Below are 15,327 nucleotides of genomic sequence, written 5' to 3' on the forward strand. Positions count from 1 at the left end.
TTCCGGGCCCGACATCGCTGCTAAAGCACCTTCCTTGGCCTTGACGCGCAACGCGTCCCCCAGCGTCAGACTCTCACAAACCTGAACCCACTTCTTGACTGTGATTAGCGATCCTTCCCTCTTGCTGCCCAATCTGCCCATTGGATCCATCACGGGCAGATTCCGAAGCCGCTTTGACGTCACTTCCCCGCCTCAACCCTAGGCTGCTCTCCGATTCAATACATGTACCGCTTTCGGAACAGTCCTCACATACCGCATCAATGGAGCCTGCTCATGAGGTATGGGACTGCTATGCTATCTCTTGCTGTACTACTCAGCTTTTCGAGTCAAAACACACAGAATCCCAAATCATCCAATCATTTCCAGATTCCAATCCCAAGTCCAAATAGCTACAACGCCATGTCCATAGACAACAAGTAGAATCAATCAAACTCACGCCTCAGCCTGCTCCCCCTGAGCCGGCGCCTTCTTCTTCGCCATCATCTTCTCTGCCCACGCCCGACTAGCCTGGCGGCCCCTCTCCGCCGCCTCGGCCCTCGCCTTCCTCGCCGCCTCCTCCTTCTCCTTGCGCTCCTGCTCCTGACGCGCGCGGTCGAGCTTGTCGCGGTTGAAAATCTCCTTGGCCTTGTTCTTCATCGCCGCCTTGTCCGCGGCCGTGACGTCCGACTTAACGACGGGTCCCGGGCGTGCTGGAGCAGATGCCTTGGGAGGACCAGGTCGAGAGAACGTGAAGGATGAAGCCCGCGGAGGATTGGGGCCTGACGAGGTCGAGTTGCTTGCAGAAGAGGTTGCTCGGGAAGGCGCAGACAGTTTTGCGTTGCCGTTGGCCATCGGCTTCTGCGAAGCGCGATTTGCTGGCGCAGGACTGAGACTGGCAGCGTGATTGGTCGCCGAGTTCAGTGCTCTAGCCGTCGCACTCGACACGCTGGATGAAATACTCGCGCTTGAAGAGGCCCGGTTGGCCACCGAAGATGGGCGTGGACGCTCAGTCTCTTGCTTTGGACGGACGGGCATGGCGGCGACGCGCTTTGCGCCAGTACCAGTAGCCACACTCGGGCGCTGGCCGGTGCTTGGACGGTCCATGATAGAGTTGGTGCGCTTGAGAGGATTGCCAGTGGAGCTTGTGCTTGACTGCAAAGAGCTCGTTTCACGCTCTTCGCTCTCGGTACGGACTTGCATTAGGCTTTGACGTGCTTTGCTAGAGGCCGTCTGACGCACCATTCCCGCTGCGGATGGATTCTTGACGAATGATGGAACCGGCCTTGCTTTGAAGGTTGGTTTCTTCTTCTCTTCTGGTTCTTTGGCTGGCTGATCCCTTCTACCACCTTCACTTCCGGTTCTCGCTGGCCTTGCCTTGAGCTCCCGCTTCTTCTTTTCTTCCAGCTCCTTAGCAGACAGCTCCTTTCTGGCGCCTTTGCTCTGTGCCTTCTCTGCCTCGCGCCTAAGGCGCTCTTCCTTTTGCGCCTTCAATTTGGCTGCCACCTCTTCGCCAGGAAGAGCAAACGTCGGCCTGGTTGGAGCTCTGCTGGATTTTGCAGGAGGCGGAGGCGTAGGGAAGGAGACCGAGACTGGTCGACGCTTCATTGCCAGATAGTCGACGACTTGGCCTGGTTGCCTGGGCTTAGTAGGCCCAAAAGGCTCTTTCGTTTGAGCACCACTGCGCACACTGTTGGAGCGCTGAATGGTAGACTTTGCTGCAGGTCCAGCAGCCGGCTTGGTTGACGGAGCCATCGACTTCCTTGCGGCAGGTTTGTTGGATGCGACTGAAGAGGGACGCGAACCAGCCGCAGGCTTCGGTGGAGGTGGCATAGCAATGGGCCGCGGCTTTGCAGTCGTGCTCTTCTTTACGAGATCCGGAACACTGGCAGGGGCCTGGTCTTGTTTTGCAGCTTCTGCATCGTGCAAATTCTTCTCGACCATTGCAAACTCTTCCTCCATCGCGTCAAGGGCGTCGATGGACTGAGTAAGTCCGAGTGGAGTGTCGTCGAAAGACTCTGGCTGCGGTGGCGCCTGTAGCGTTGTCCTGACAGGGCTCTTTTGCATCTCGTCGAAAATCTGGCGTGCTATGTCGTCTAAGTCGGAGTCGCTCGACGAATCATTGTGCTCCGGGGATGGTTCTTTGTGTGGTTCCCGGTCCGACTCGATGGACTGCACGATGACTTCGTTCTCCGGTGCGGTGACTTGGTCCTCCAGCTTGACCAAATCTTCTTGGACACCAATTTCACCGGCCTTTACAGACTTTTCTTCAACGTGAGGAAGTTCTGACTCAGCTTGCTTCGCTGCCCCCGGTTCGACAGCATCTTGGCTTTGGATTTGCGGTTCCGCCTGTTGATCGGCGTGTTTTTCACCCAGAGATTGAGCAGGTGCTTCGACTTGTTCCTCAGATGGTCCATTGTTCTTCAAGACTGGAATCGCTTCAACAGCCGGCTGGTCAACTTGCGCATCTTGCACTTCCATGGCAGCGGGATCCTCTGGCTTCTGATCAACATTGTCGGGCACGAGCTTCGTCTCCACAATTGGGTGATGAACTTGTGCCTCTTCGAGCAGCATCTCTTGCTCTTCCTGTTCAGCTTCAGCCTGTTGGCGCCTCGTCTTGCGGGTCGTGCGAGGGACGACCTCTTGCTCAACTTTCGCGGTTTGCTTTTTCGTCGACCGTGCTCGAGACGGCGTTTTGGGAGGTACTTCTCGTTCGGACAACAAAACGGTCCCCGCAACGGGTTCAACGGCTCCGGCAGATTTTGAAACCTCTGGTTCAGGTTGGAACTGTGCCTCTGCCTCTGCACTCTCCTCGGCTTCTGGAACTGGGCCTCCCTGAGCCACCACTGGCTCGTCAATCTCGATGTGCTCTTCATCTGGTACAGTAATCTTTTTGCTTGCAGCCCTGGGCCTTTTTGCGGGAGTCTTTCCAGTCTTGCTCGCACTCTCTTCCTCTGCGATTTCGTCCTGGGTGATGGCTGCTCCCGATGCCGGCTCGACCAGTGTTTCGGTTTCAGAGTCCGCTTTTTTCTTTCCCCTCGTAGATTTGGATCTCTTGGGTGCATTGCTCTTGGCTTCAGGCTCGATGCTCAACTCTTGAAGCTTTTCACCGTCCTCAGAAGCGTGGTCGTATTCGGCCTCTGCAGCAGCCTCGGTCTCTTTTCCTTTGGTCTTTCTGGTGGACCTGGTCCTCGTGAGGCCCGTCTCAGCCGCAGCTGGCGCCTGCTCCGTCTCAGCCGCAGCTGGCGCCTGCTCCGTCTCTGCCGCAGCTGGCGCCTGCTCCGTCTCTGCCTCGGGTTCTACTTCCGCGTCTTGCTCCAACTCGGGTTTCTGCTCAGTTGCTTTTGTACTGCGCGTGGATCTGGCCCTTGTTGGCGCAGGTGTTGGCACGGCCACGGGCTCTTCCTCGACAGACTCGGGCTCAGTATCTCCGCCTCCCCAAGCCTCAAACTCTTCATCGTGTGCTTCCTCATGCTGAGCTTCCGGCTCCGGTTCCGGAGCCTTCTTTCTTCCCCTTGTGGACCTGGTTCTCTTGGGCGCAAGCTTTGTCGCGGCGACCTCCTCTTCCTCATCGGCAGTCTGCGCCTCTGTGCCCGCTTGTGGAGCATCCAGTTGCTCCTCAGGCTCTGCCACCTTCTTTGGCCTGCCCCGCCCTCTTTTCGTATTGCCGGCAACGGGATTCAGAGGTTCTCGCATGTCTTCAGTATCCGATTCGTGCGCATCAATGTTTTGGTTGTCGTTGGTCTGGGGTTGCGCATCGTCGGCAGCCGTGGACTGCTGCTGCTCTTGAGCACGGGCAGCGGCGCGGGTGATGCGCGGCATCTTGGGAGCGTTTGTTTGGTATCGTTGGATGTAGCCGGGTCAACGCAGCTCTGGCGGGATGGGATGTAGCTTTCGCTGTTTTGCGCAGCGGGTGTGGCGGGCGTGTCTCCGACGCTCAGCAGGGCGTTTAGGGGTCGTCGCTGTGTCGGGATTGGCCGGCGGTGGTTAGGTGAGAGGTTGGAAATTGCGCCGAAGGTTTGGCCAGGGCTGTCGCGTGGCGCTCGTAAGGGTCGCGTTGTTCAGGTGAAGACTGATGATGGTTCGCGTCGTCACAGGCAAATGCCTGGTCGTCGTAGCATTGATTCGGCGCGCGTGTGAAGTGGTTGCAGGGTGTGGTCGAGGTGGGGAAGAGAATGGCAGGCGTTTGTTTTGACGCGCGGAAGCGTTGCCCCAACGACGGGTACACACGTCCGCTCGACTGCTCCCTGTCTCGGTCCGCGAGAGCTTGAATACTCCCAATTTCTCAAGATGCAAAGGACGTGACACTTCTGGGTTGCTGTCACGTCAAATTGCTTCAAAGTTCTTTTCCTCCAGTCTACGAGAGGCATGGATCCTCTCCAGTGATTCGTTCTACTCGGACACTGATTGGACTGTAGAGTCCGCACAGCAATCCGGCTCCGCTCCCCAGCGGACCATCAGATCTATTGGTTCTGCTGAAACTTTGTCCAACGTCACACGTTGCCCTCTGCAAGTCGACCTCTCATCTAAGTGCTCTTTCACGGAAGTCAGTTGCCCATGCGTTCTCTCAGCAAGGTCCAACTGTGTCTGTGTGCTGCCCAGAGTACCTAGACAGGCGACTTTGACGGTCTGTCATTACGTGGGGCGTGCACAAGGGGGAGCACCGAAGAGTGCCAATCATCCTTGGTCTCATCTTGTGCACCGAGGGCTCTGCTCGCCGATCTATTGACTCAACCCTTTCTGACGTAGAGCCATGAATCGACGACGAAGCACACGACAGCGAATCTTGACCATCATGGTGCTGTTAGCATCCACGACTTCATATCAAATTCGAGTGCAAGACGCTCATAATGCTCACTCCAGTCTTGCATGTCTTTCCAAGACCTTCATGTTCCATGGTCCAATTCCTCTTTGAAGACAGCTTTCCGCGCCATCGCCTCCCGACCACCGCCATACCGCCATATTCGCCTATTCCCACCGCTTCAAGAGAGACATCCAGCCGTCACATGAGTAGCCGCCTAGTAGCCGCCTCACCAACAGACTTTGCGACTTGGCAGACGCCAAAAAGAACACCCCCCGTCAACCTTGGCGGCCCGCCTTACCTCAGCCACCCGATTCTCCCCCAGTAGTCCGTCCCCATATCTGCCTGCAGTACCTGCCTTACCACAACCCATCCCAACCCCGCATCGCATAACCCCAAAACGCTCTAGCTCGCTCACGCCCTTACCGGTAAGCAGGTCCCCAACACTTCCATCCACCACTGATACTGCCGCTGCCCGCGCCGCCAGCAGACGCCGATAGCCTTTGCCTCGTACCCGGTATTCTGGCGCTCAGTCACCGCCGCCTGGGACTGGGCCTTGGCCTTGCTGCGTGCTCAGATGGCCAGCCCGCCTGATTGGCTGGTGCATAGCGCCAATGGCTGCCGTAGGTTGGTGGATGGATGAATGAATGCGTTTGGCGACACATCGCATCTGCAGGCAGGCAAGCAAGCAAGCAGGGAGGCAGGCAGATATTCCGATGACAAAAAGTTCTTCATGCAGACTAGGTACCAGGGTAGAGTCAGATGCTGGTACATGTAGGTAGATGCTGCACTGACACCACCACCACCATCACGACGCACCCACCGGCCTGTCTGCGTATGTATGTACGTGGCAAGCACTGTACATGTTGCCCCCATCCCCCTCTGTACTCCAGCTCTGCGTGTGTGCGTGCACAGCGTCGGGCGTCGGCGTCGCCGGAGACGTACAGCAGCTTGCCCGCCCACCTGCCACAGCTGATGACTGCGTCGGGTGCGCGCTTCTTGGGAGCTTGTGCGCGTGGGCTGGACGCAATGTACCGCAACGCAACGCAACGCAACGCAACGCAGCGGATGGATACATGCATGTGTTTTTGAGTACGTGCCTGTCCACAGCGTGAAGATGGAGGGGGCCAGCAAAGCCGAGCGAAAGACTTCAACATCCACGCGTTTGCGCCGTTGGCGCGTAGCGCAGGTTAGGTAGGTAGTATGTAAACTACTCAATACCATCGCCAGGGCGAAGGTGAGATTGAAAGTCTCTCAACCCATCACACATCACCAACAACGAAACTAGACCCACCATCCAAACGTCCTCCAATCCTCTCCTCCGCTTCCATTCCGGCGCTGTCCCTCCTCCGTTCGTTCGCCATTCAGCACTCACAATCGACTTCCCCGATTCAAGACCGGCCGGACGCTCAGTCACATAGTTAGGTGCCTACACAGTCTCCAGCACGTCGGGAGACAGCCAGCCGGGCGGCTGGTACCCATCCGGTACATGCCGTCTGTCTGTCTGTCTGTCGCCCGCCCGGTATCAGGTCCGGCCGGAAGTCAACTACCTACCTACCTAATGCCTGCCTGTCTGGATACCGAGGGGAGGAGTGAGCACGTTTCACCAGGACGGAAAGGGTTGCCAAGGGTTGCCAAGGGTTGCCGTGGGTTATGCATGTGCGAGTGGGTGAGTGAGAGAGTGAATGACCGAGCCGTGGGGGTAGAGAAAGAGAGGAGAGAGGGTGCAGTGGGAGTAGGTGTGATATTCGCCGATTCATGTGCTCAGCATGTCTTTGTTTCACTTGCCAGAAGTCCCGGTCTCAGTCATTGAACCAGAAATCAATCATCAATCAGCCAATCCAGCAACAGTACTATGCTTCCTTATTTACCCCCCCCCCCCCCCCCCCCCCCCCAAAAAAAAAAAAAAAAAAAAAAAAGAATTTCCATGCCTTGATGCCTCAGGCACCATCACCAGCACCTGCCAGAGAGACTAATTACTTACCGGTCAACCGTTGAGAAGAAAGCATGCGCGTCGGGAACCGAGCGGCCGGTCGTACCCACGGTTGGGTTGACTTTGCCCATCATCGGTACGGCTGGTAAAAAACGGACGCGGACGGGGGGTAGGGGCAAGGGGCGGGAGGGAGCGAGGGGAGTCTCGCATTGACGAGGGCAGGGGTGCGGTAGCCAATCCACATGTAGGTAGGTAATTTGCCCCAAGGCGTCTTTTCCAGAAAATTTTAGAACTGTGCGAAAGTCAGAAGCTGTGTCTTTCATGGTAAAATGTTGTATTGTTGCTGCTACTGCTATTGATGCTCCAACGGTTCACTCCAAAGCAAACCCCTTTCCTCTTCCTCGAGACAAACATTGCGTAGGCAAAGTGTCTTTCGCCGTCATCCCATTCCTTTGTCGCAGCACTCATACCAGTCTCCAAACCACCCCAATCCGATCCAACCCATTCCATTCGCAACTCCCGTTGGCCATGTTCCGCATCTCGCATTTCCAACGGTATCCCGATGCCAAAGACCGGGAGACAGCCGAGTGGGACGACGCATTTAGAAAGCAAAAAAAGAATATTCGCGATAAGTGGTATAAAACGCCTAAAAACGGACGATTCGAGCAACCAAGAGAGACAGGGAAAAAAAGAAAGCAGGATGTACCAGGTGGCGCTGGTTTGAAGAAGGCCAAGACGCTGTGCTCTGCTGTACCGCGGCAAAACAGGAACGACGCGCTTTTTTTTTTTTTTACGTCGTAGAGTTGTGCCGTGTGCGCTGCAGCCATGTACAACTGATGGTGGGGCATGTGGTATACTGTGTACGCGAAGTGGAGGCTATGCTGTCCTGACATGTACAGTGCGATGATTGATGTGATGAATGTAAGTGGTGTTTGTCGGCCCTTGTGAGTGCAACAGGTCGTTTCCGCGGCGCAAATGGCGGTTCGCTCGTGCCCGTCGATTCCGACTGTTTGTGTGGCTGCTTAATTCAACAGCCAGACCAACAACCCACCATCCGCCAGGCACACAGCTGCGACGACCAACGATAAGAGCACACTCCAGATGATGCCCGGATTTTGCTTCTTTGACAGTGCACAGAGGACACCCACACCAGTAAAGACTAAGCTGGCCACTGTTCCAACAACCACGACACCGTCCACTTCTCGCCGCAGCTTGCGACGGCTCGTGGCTGCCAGAGTCCATGTGATCGCCAAAACGACGACAGCAGCCGTAAGCGCCAAGGCGCAAAGGCGCAACTTTGTGGTCTCGCGCTCCTGGCGACGCAGTTCGAGGTCGGCAAGCAATTCATGCAGGTCCGAGGGCTGTGATCCGATGAGGGGCTGTCGCGCAGAATCAGACGAGCTTGGGCGGTAGTTCCAGTGGAATGATCCGTTGGCTGACGCATCCCTGGAGGATGGACGGAAAATGTCGAGGAGTCTGGCAGCAGACTTGTTCCAAGACGAGTTTGCCGTGGTTTTAAGTTCAGGCTGACGGGGCTTGGAGGAAGTGGCGGGAGTGGGGAGTGTACCGTAGTCGCGGGTTGAGATGGGGGAAAGGTCGGCTTCGTCGGAGTCTTCCACACTGTTGGCGTTTGCAGAGAGAAGGGAGTCCTGAGAAGAAGCTCGGCGGCCGCGGAAGCTATTCTTGATGCGTGTAAAGAGTTTGCTCAACGTCTCCTGCCCAGGTATCTTGGGCGAAGCAAATGGGTCAACGTAGATGACGTATGCGTTCGCGTCGTCACCATCTTCTGGGTCGTCGTACTCGTTCCAATAGCCTTGGGAGTTGACATTGGCTGAACCACCTGCCGACTGGATGGCGGCAAATTCGCGCAAGGCGTCTGGGTTGGCTTTTTTGGGCTTTTTCAGAGGCGAGTCGGCTTCGCTGTACGAGGTCGCTGAGGATTCACTATTCAAGGTCATGAATCGACTCGTCTGTCCGTCAGTGACCGAGGAATTGGAGATTGATGTTTGACGCGACGTGCTCGAGTCAATAGGAATAGCGCTACCGCGGCGAGAATGTTGACGCGGAACCTTTTCGGGTAATTTGCGAATGTCGCGGTTGAGCATTGGCAGCTGATGGCGATGAGCGCGCAAATCTGTAACAGAATGCACCTGACTTACCCAATATGGTGGCTGCATAAGAGAAGGTTTGCAACACGTCCAGATGGTGTGGGCTTCCATGGAAAAGCCCCTGACGCGCTCAGTCTATTCTTTGTCAGCCAAAATAAAGAACGGGCTTTGTTGGTGTCAGGCGACTCACAAGGTGGCTATTGTCAAGAGCTTTGATGATGTTGTTGGCTTGAACACCTTCAGTGCGGACAGTGAGAACTGCAAATGGGAAGGGCTGACTGTCGCTTCTGACTTTCTGGGCCCACTCGCTGTCGGCGAGCTCGGGCAGGAGCCCAGGCTTCATGTAGACATCTGTGTCGAGCGTCGCCCAGATTCCGTGCTCAGAATCATTTTCCAGCCCAACAAAGCGGCTCCGCTTTGAACAGTATCCTGCCACTGGTCTGACTTCGCGGTGTGACTGCAGCCATGCACGCAAGTCATCCACCGGGCTGGAGCTCGAGCTTGTAGCGTCAGGCTGAGCGTCGTTCTCTGAAATGGTCTCGAGGCCGGATTGAGTGCGGGAATGGAATGGCCGGTCAAGATGCAGAAAGACGGGGAGGTGCTTGCGCTTCATCTTGGCAAGGCACGTTGACGCACCCGCATTGGCGTCAACCTCATTGGTGATGACGATAGAGGCCTCTCCACTGGAGTTCCAGTGCGCCCTCCCGAGGACCCTTGCAGCGGGCTTGCCAGGGGTCTCTTCCGTCTCCACCACGGTCGTAGCACTGCGTTGACGTGCATACCTCTCGGCATCGTCAAGGAACAAAACGCCGAATTCGTCGGTTCTCTCATTGTCGGCGAGACTGTCAAGCCGCTCGTTGGAATTGCGGCGCTTTGGAGTCTCAAAAGGCGAGGCGCGCGACGAAGTCCGGACCTTGCCGTTGAAGAGTCGCAGCGTTTGCAGCAGCAAGACCTGAATCTCAACAACCTGTTCGGGGTGCACCCAATACGAGGCCCTCGCGCCGGATTGACCGAGGGGCAGCGTCGCCAACGAGGCGTCGAGATCGACTTCGGAGGCGGACTCGGCAGCGGCGTGGATCTTTTTGGGAATGTCGGCGAGGTGCTTTACGGAAGGATCCATGTCGCTGACGGCGATTCTGGGCGATTCGCGTTTCTCGGCGGCCTGATAAGCGTCGCGCACGGCGTGCAACGAGTCGGTCCAGTAGTTGAGCAGAGGCGACAGGTCGGTCTGAGAAAAGGTGGCGGGCTGGTTAAGGACTTGATGTTTGAAACGCGAGCCCAGCGAGTCGGAGCCAGTCCACTTTCGGTATTTCTTGAGCAGCTTGGCGAACCCGAGCCGTTGCGCGCCGACGAATCTGGCCAACGAGCGAATCTCCTCGCCAGCCCTACATTGCATGCGCATTAGCTCCCAGGCTCAACGAAATCCGAAGCAATGATTCAATCAGAGAGAGAAAAATAAAAAAAAAAAAAAACTCACTTTAGAACGTCGCTCTCGATTCGTCCGTACTTTTGCCGCCGGTGCGCTGACAGGCGTGCATCCGAAGCCGACGCCTGTTCTCTGAGCACGTTTTGGTCAATCTGCTTGGTGATGTGATCTATGTATGCATGGTCAGCGTCAAGGTAATTGCGGCAGGTGCCCGCATGGCATGCACTCACTCAGACGACGCTCGATTTCACCCGACTTGCTCTTGACGAATAAATCGATGCGGCGGTGCTCTTGGGCAAGCACGGCGAATAGCTGCTCCTCAAACTCGTCATCATGCTGGTGACTTTGGCCAGGGATGGCTACGGCTTTTCCGGAGCCGGGGGTGGTGTGCTCCTTGATGAGATGTTTGATGTCGTCGTAGTCGATGTTGTCTGCGACGGTTAGCGGCGACGTCATGGGCGAATCAGAAGGAACAAAACATACAAGGACCCCAGTGAGGGATTGATCTCTGGCGGAGCGTCTCACCGTACTTCATGCTTCAGCTAGATGTGGGTGATATGGGGAGAGGGAGAGGGGAAGGGGAGCTGCGGTGGATTGAGACGGGACGAGCAGGAGTAGAGTACAGGAAGGGTATGGATGGGTGGAAGGCGAGGGAGGAGCGAAGGGTCGAGCATAAGGATCAAATTGAAGCTGCAGCAGAACGGCCACGGTGGACGCGGCGGCGGGAGGGGGGGGAGAGGGCGGATGTAATACGACTGGATTGACACGAGCTGTGATTTCTGTGCGTGGTTGCAGACGACAGACGGGGGTATCGATGGTGGAGCTAAACAGCGTCTTGGCGTCGACAACGGATTCTCCAGCGTGCTGTCGTCGTCGTGGAGAGGCCGTGCCCGACGATGACTTTTTGACTTTTGCGCATTCTCCCCGGCCGTCGAGCCCAAGACCGGCCCAAGCCAATGACGCCGCCGGAGGATCGCGCCCACCAGCCAATGCAGGGTCTGGCCCAGAGTTTCCAGAGAGATCAATCCATCAATCTGTTGGCCAGGAATTCCAACTCGCTCAGGATGCGCGCCGTCGTCCCCTGGCCGTGTCGCTACGACTAAGCTGCCCTTCGTTTTGCCCTGACACACTCCGATCCATTTCTCATCGCCGTGAAGAAGAAATATGTCGCCTGGGGCTGCGAGGAGTGAGTGCAGGTGGACTCGGACATGTACCGACTCGACTCCACCGGCTCCAAAAGGTCGCGTGTCCACCTACCGCTTCCGTCAAGCGCCATCATCGGCCATGGTGCATCGACCACATATCCCTATGTCCGTCCACTCCAGTCTTCATCATCCTTCTGACGGCACCGCAGCAGGAAGCTATTCTCTTCACGCCTTCGCTCACTTTCTCCGGCCTTCTCCTCACCGGCTCCGTCTGTCTCTTTCCATGCAAAACTTTTCCAGTGCCGCTTCCGCGCATGCTCGCTCCTTTGACCCTGAGCTCACATCCCGGCTTATCAAAGCTTGGTTTTCTCCTACACCACGCCCTCTTCTCAAAACCTCCATGGAAAGCGCCGCATCTTCGGACTAAATCGACCTCGATCTCTCTGCCCACCGCGACCATCGCCGCCGTGTGTCGTCTTCCGCCCTGCACGTCTCCCAATTCGACTGGAGCTTGCTGCGCCGCCTCGCTTGGCCCCTCTTTACCTGCAAACCATTCAACGTCGGGTCCGGCAATGGCGCGTTGACCCGGCCGATTGCATTAGTTGTGGACCATGCGAAATCATCTTGCCGTTGCATATGAGGCGGCTGCAACCAACGGCAGGTGGCTGGTGGAGAATGCTCCACTGCATTCAACGCGAGAGGCACAGCCTGTACGCATGTGAGTGTCCATCCCAATTCCGTCATGCGCAGTCCCCAGAAGTCATATCGCCGGTTTGCGGTATAGTATGGATGCCTGGTCAAATCACTACAAGTGCCCAAGAACAAGGCGGGGAACAATGTCTGCTTCCCGCGCATGAGCCCCTCACTATAGGCGGCCGCCTTAACCAAGAGGCGGCACAGCCTAGCAGCAACCACGGCTTGACCAACGTCATGAAGCGTTGTCGTTCTCTGTCGATCAGAGATGGTGTCGCGTGAGCTACTGCCCTTTTGCGAATCATCCATGAGACCGTTGTAAGTCTTGACCGGCCGCCGGCTGGCCGCTAATGCAGTCTGCTGTCCAAGGGTCAATAGGGCTCGCAGGGCTCGGTTTTCGTATGTGTAGTATCCATGACGAAACAAGTACTCCCTTGGAACGTTGACTGTGAGACCCACCCATGTCTAGAACGAGGTGTTGATTCTTGTGGCATCTCTTTTCTCGTACTTTTTGGTACTTTTATCTTGCTGCCAACCGGGCAGAGGCGGCTTAATAGTGGTCGCAAAGTCCAGCCAATGAGACGCGTCGGCGCAAGATGTCGGGGGCGCGGGATTCCGCGTTGTGTTCCGCTCTCCGCCCGCCGCCTTGGCATCCGCCCTAAATTTTTCGACGCGCAACGCCCACCCGAATCTCAGCAGCACATCCACTACGACGGCGCGTGGCTCAGCGCACCATCATGGCCACCATATCCTTCTCGCCCACCGGCTCCAGCTCCTCGCACACTCTCTCCGCCCAATCAGCGCATCCGCCCGTCTCAGACGCAAACTCGGCCGCCGCCCAGGCCCTGGTCGCCGCGCTTTCTGCATCCCCGCACGATTTTCTACAGCCAACTTCTGTCCTACACAATGCCACCCTCTCTCTCGCGAAGCATTTGCTCGATCCGCTGGCTTCAGGTGTGAGCGAAACCCAGTCCAAACGTCGGCAGGAGGCTCGCAAGAAACGGAAAAGAGGCGAAGCCGACGACGAGGATGGCCCCGTCTTGCACCTGAAAAAGGTGCACCTGGATGGATTTGGCGTACAACAGATTTGGGAGCAATCCAAGAGGGTCCTTGATGCCACCAGGGCTGAGGTGGAGCGTGACCTGCCCGACGTCTTGCCCCGGGATGACCTCGACGGATACACCGAAAAAGATGACATCAAGTCTGTTCGCTTTGGCGCTGATGGGTTCGAAGTCGGTTCTTCGGACGACGAAGAAGAGGAGGAAACGGCCATGAGCGAATTGGGAGAAGAGGGCGTAGATTGGGAATATGATGGAGAAGATGTATCTGATGAGGAAGGCGATGTCGAACAAACCTACCACACGGAAAACGAGGGCTCAGAGGAAGAAGATGTAGACATGGAACGTGACGACTTTGACAACGAGGACGTTGACTCAGGAGAGGACGAACCTGCCGAGGAATACGTACCCGACCCGAACGGCTTGAATGACGGCTTCTTCTCCATCGACGACTTTAATCGTCAGTCTGATCTTCTTGAACAACAAGATCGACGCGGTGCGGACGACGCAGAGGATGAAGAGGAGGAGGACATCAACTGGGGCGAGGATCCACTCAACCCCGATTCTTTGGTTGCCAGGGCTTCCAAAAAGGTCGACCAGGCCGATGGCGACGAGAGCAGCGAAGATGAAGAAGATGGCCCCACATTCGGCAACGTGGATCTCAACGCACCAGAGGGTGCAAGCGACGACGGCATGGATGACGACATACTTGAGGAAGGCTATATGGACGGTTTGGATATGGGCAATGCCAACAACATCATGTACGGTGACTTTTTCGCGCCCCCTGCGAAAAAGGCCAGCAAGAAGAAAAAGGGCCGTCCCAATCCGCACAACTTCCCTGAAGGCTACAAGAAACCCGAAGCACCGCAGGACGAGGACGTCGAACGCAACATGGCCGCGGCCCACCGCGACTTGTTTGACGAATCCGACGCCGACAGCGACGCCTCGGATCTCAGTTCCGTCGACTCTGCTGATCCCAAGTCACGCAAATCTACCCACGAACGCCGCCAAGCCAAGCTTCAGGAGGAGATTCGCCGCCTGGAAGCACAAAATGTCGCCAAGAGGCAATGGACGCTGTCCGGTGAGGCTAAGGCGGCGGACCGGCCCATGAACTCGCTGCTGGAAGAAGAGCTTGACTTTGAGCGCACGGGCAAGCCAGTTCCGGTCATTACAGCTGAAGTGAGTGAAGACATTGAAGCCCTCATCAAACGGCGCATCCTGGCGCGCGAGTTTGACGAAGTGATTCGCCGGCGGCCCGACGACCTGGCTACGGGGCCGAGCACGCGGCGGGGGCGGTTCGAGCTGGACGACACAAAGCCGCAAAAGAGCCTGGCCGAAGAGTATGAGGACGACGCGCTGCGGGCGAACGACCCGAACTACGTGGACCCGCGGGACGAGAAGCTCAAGAAGGAGCACGCGGGCATCGCGGCGCTGTGGCGCGACGTGTCGGCCAAGCTCGACGCGCTGTCGTCGTGGCACCACAAACCCAAACCAGCGACGGCGAGCCTCGAGATCCGCACCGACGCGCCGACCATCAGCATGGAGGACGCGCGGCTGTCGGCTGGCGGCGACATTGGTGGCAGTACGGCGCTCGCGCCGCAGGAGGTGTACGCGCCGGGCGAGGAGCGCGTCCAGGGCGAGGTCGTGACAAAGGGCGGTATGCCCGTCGCCAGAGAGGAGATGACGCGCGAGGAGAAACTGCGTCGGCGCAGGCGCGACAAGGAGCGCGCCAAGAAGGCGGGCTCAGCGGGCGCGCAGGGTGCGAAGAAGAACGAGAGCAAGAGCGCCAAGGACCGCAGGGAGGTGGTGAGCAACTTGAAGAAGGGCGGCGTCAAGGTCATTGGCAGGAAGGGCGAGATGACGGATGTCGAAGGCAAGAAGGTCAAGGAGGCGCAGCAGGGCGCACGTGGTGTCGGCGGCTTCAAGCTGTAGGAGACGATGTAAAAGAGGCGTTTGTTTAGTTGTGGGATTTGTTTGGGGTTTGTCAAAAGCACTTGGGATGGCGTTTCCTTTTATCTAGTCGGCGCATGCATGGCGTGCAATCGTACTCTGTCACTGATGCATGGGCACTTTAAACCCTTTCATGTTTGTGCGTATCCATTTCCAACACACTTAGGCCATGTCTAACGAAGACATCTTGCTCAAGTCCTAGCCAGACGCCAGCTCCCATTCTGGATCTCCTCGTCG

General features: G+C 56.9%; 3 protein-coding genes across 3 annotated transcripts; 1 reads left to right on the plus strand and 2 right to left on the minus strand.

Annotated features, from left to right (window-relative positions):
• On the minus strand, positions 1 to 4,240 carry IWZ02DRAFT_440903 (uncharacterized protein). Its single transcript, XM_066766869.1, has one exon. It carries the CDS (start codon positions 3,796 to 3,798, stop codon positions 433 to 435), a length of 3,366 nt encoding a protein of 1,121 aa, XP_066625742.1. The 5' UTR covers positions 3,799 to 4,240; the 3' UTR covers positions 1 to 432.
• A 3,308-nt stretch (positions 4,241 to 7,548) lies between these two features.
• IWZ02DRAFT_510663 (uncharacterized protein) lies at positions 7,549 to 10,700 on the minus strand (the record flags this gene model as incomplete). The annotated part of the gene is made up of 5 exons (XM_066770512.1): positions 7,549 to 8,821; positions 8,870 to 8,953; positions 9,009 to 10,203; positions 10,296 to 10,413; positions 10,475 to 10,700. The coding sequence occupies 5 exons, from the start codon at positions 10,698 to 10,700 to the stop codon at positions 7,733 to 7,735; spliced, it is 2,712 nt and encodes a 903-aa protein (XP_066625743.1). The 3' UTR covers positions 7,549 to 7,732.
• A 2,068-nt stretch (positions 10,701 to 12,768) lies between these two features.
• IWZ02DRAFT_440912 (U3 small nucleolar ribonucleoprotein complex, subunit Mpp10) lies at positions 12,769 to 15,252 on the plus strand. Its single transcript, XM_066766870.1, has one exon. It carries the CDS (start codon positions 12,820 to 12,822, stop codon positions 15,070 to 15,072), a length of 2,253 nt encoding a protein of 750 aa, XP_066625744.1. The 5' UTR covers positions 12,769 to 12,819; the 3' UTR covers positions 15,073 to 15,252.
• Positions 15,253 to 15,327: the final 75 nt, after the last annotated feature.

The sequence above is a fragment of the Phyllosticta citriasiana genome (genome assembly GCF_038021145.1).
Source record: "Phyllosticta citriasiana strain CBS 120426 chromosome Unknown IWZ02scaffold_2, whole genome shotgun sequence".
NCBI lineage: Eukaryota > Fungi > Ascomycota > Dothideomycetes > Botryosphaeriales > Phyllostictaceae > Phyllosticta > Phyllosticta citriasiana.

Coding starts and splice junctions, on each gene's coding strand:
- IWZ02DRAFT_440903 (XM_066766869.1), bottom strand. CDS start 3,798: ATGCCGCGCATCACCCGCGCCGCTGCCCGTGCTCAAGAGCAGCAGCAG.
- IWZ02DRAFT_440912 (XM_066766870.1), top strand. CDS start 12,820: ATGGCCACCATATCCTTCTCGCCCACCGGCTCCAGCTCCTCGCACACT.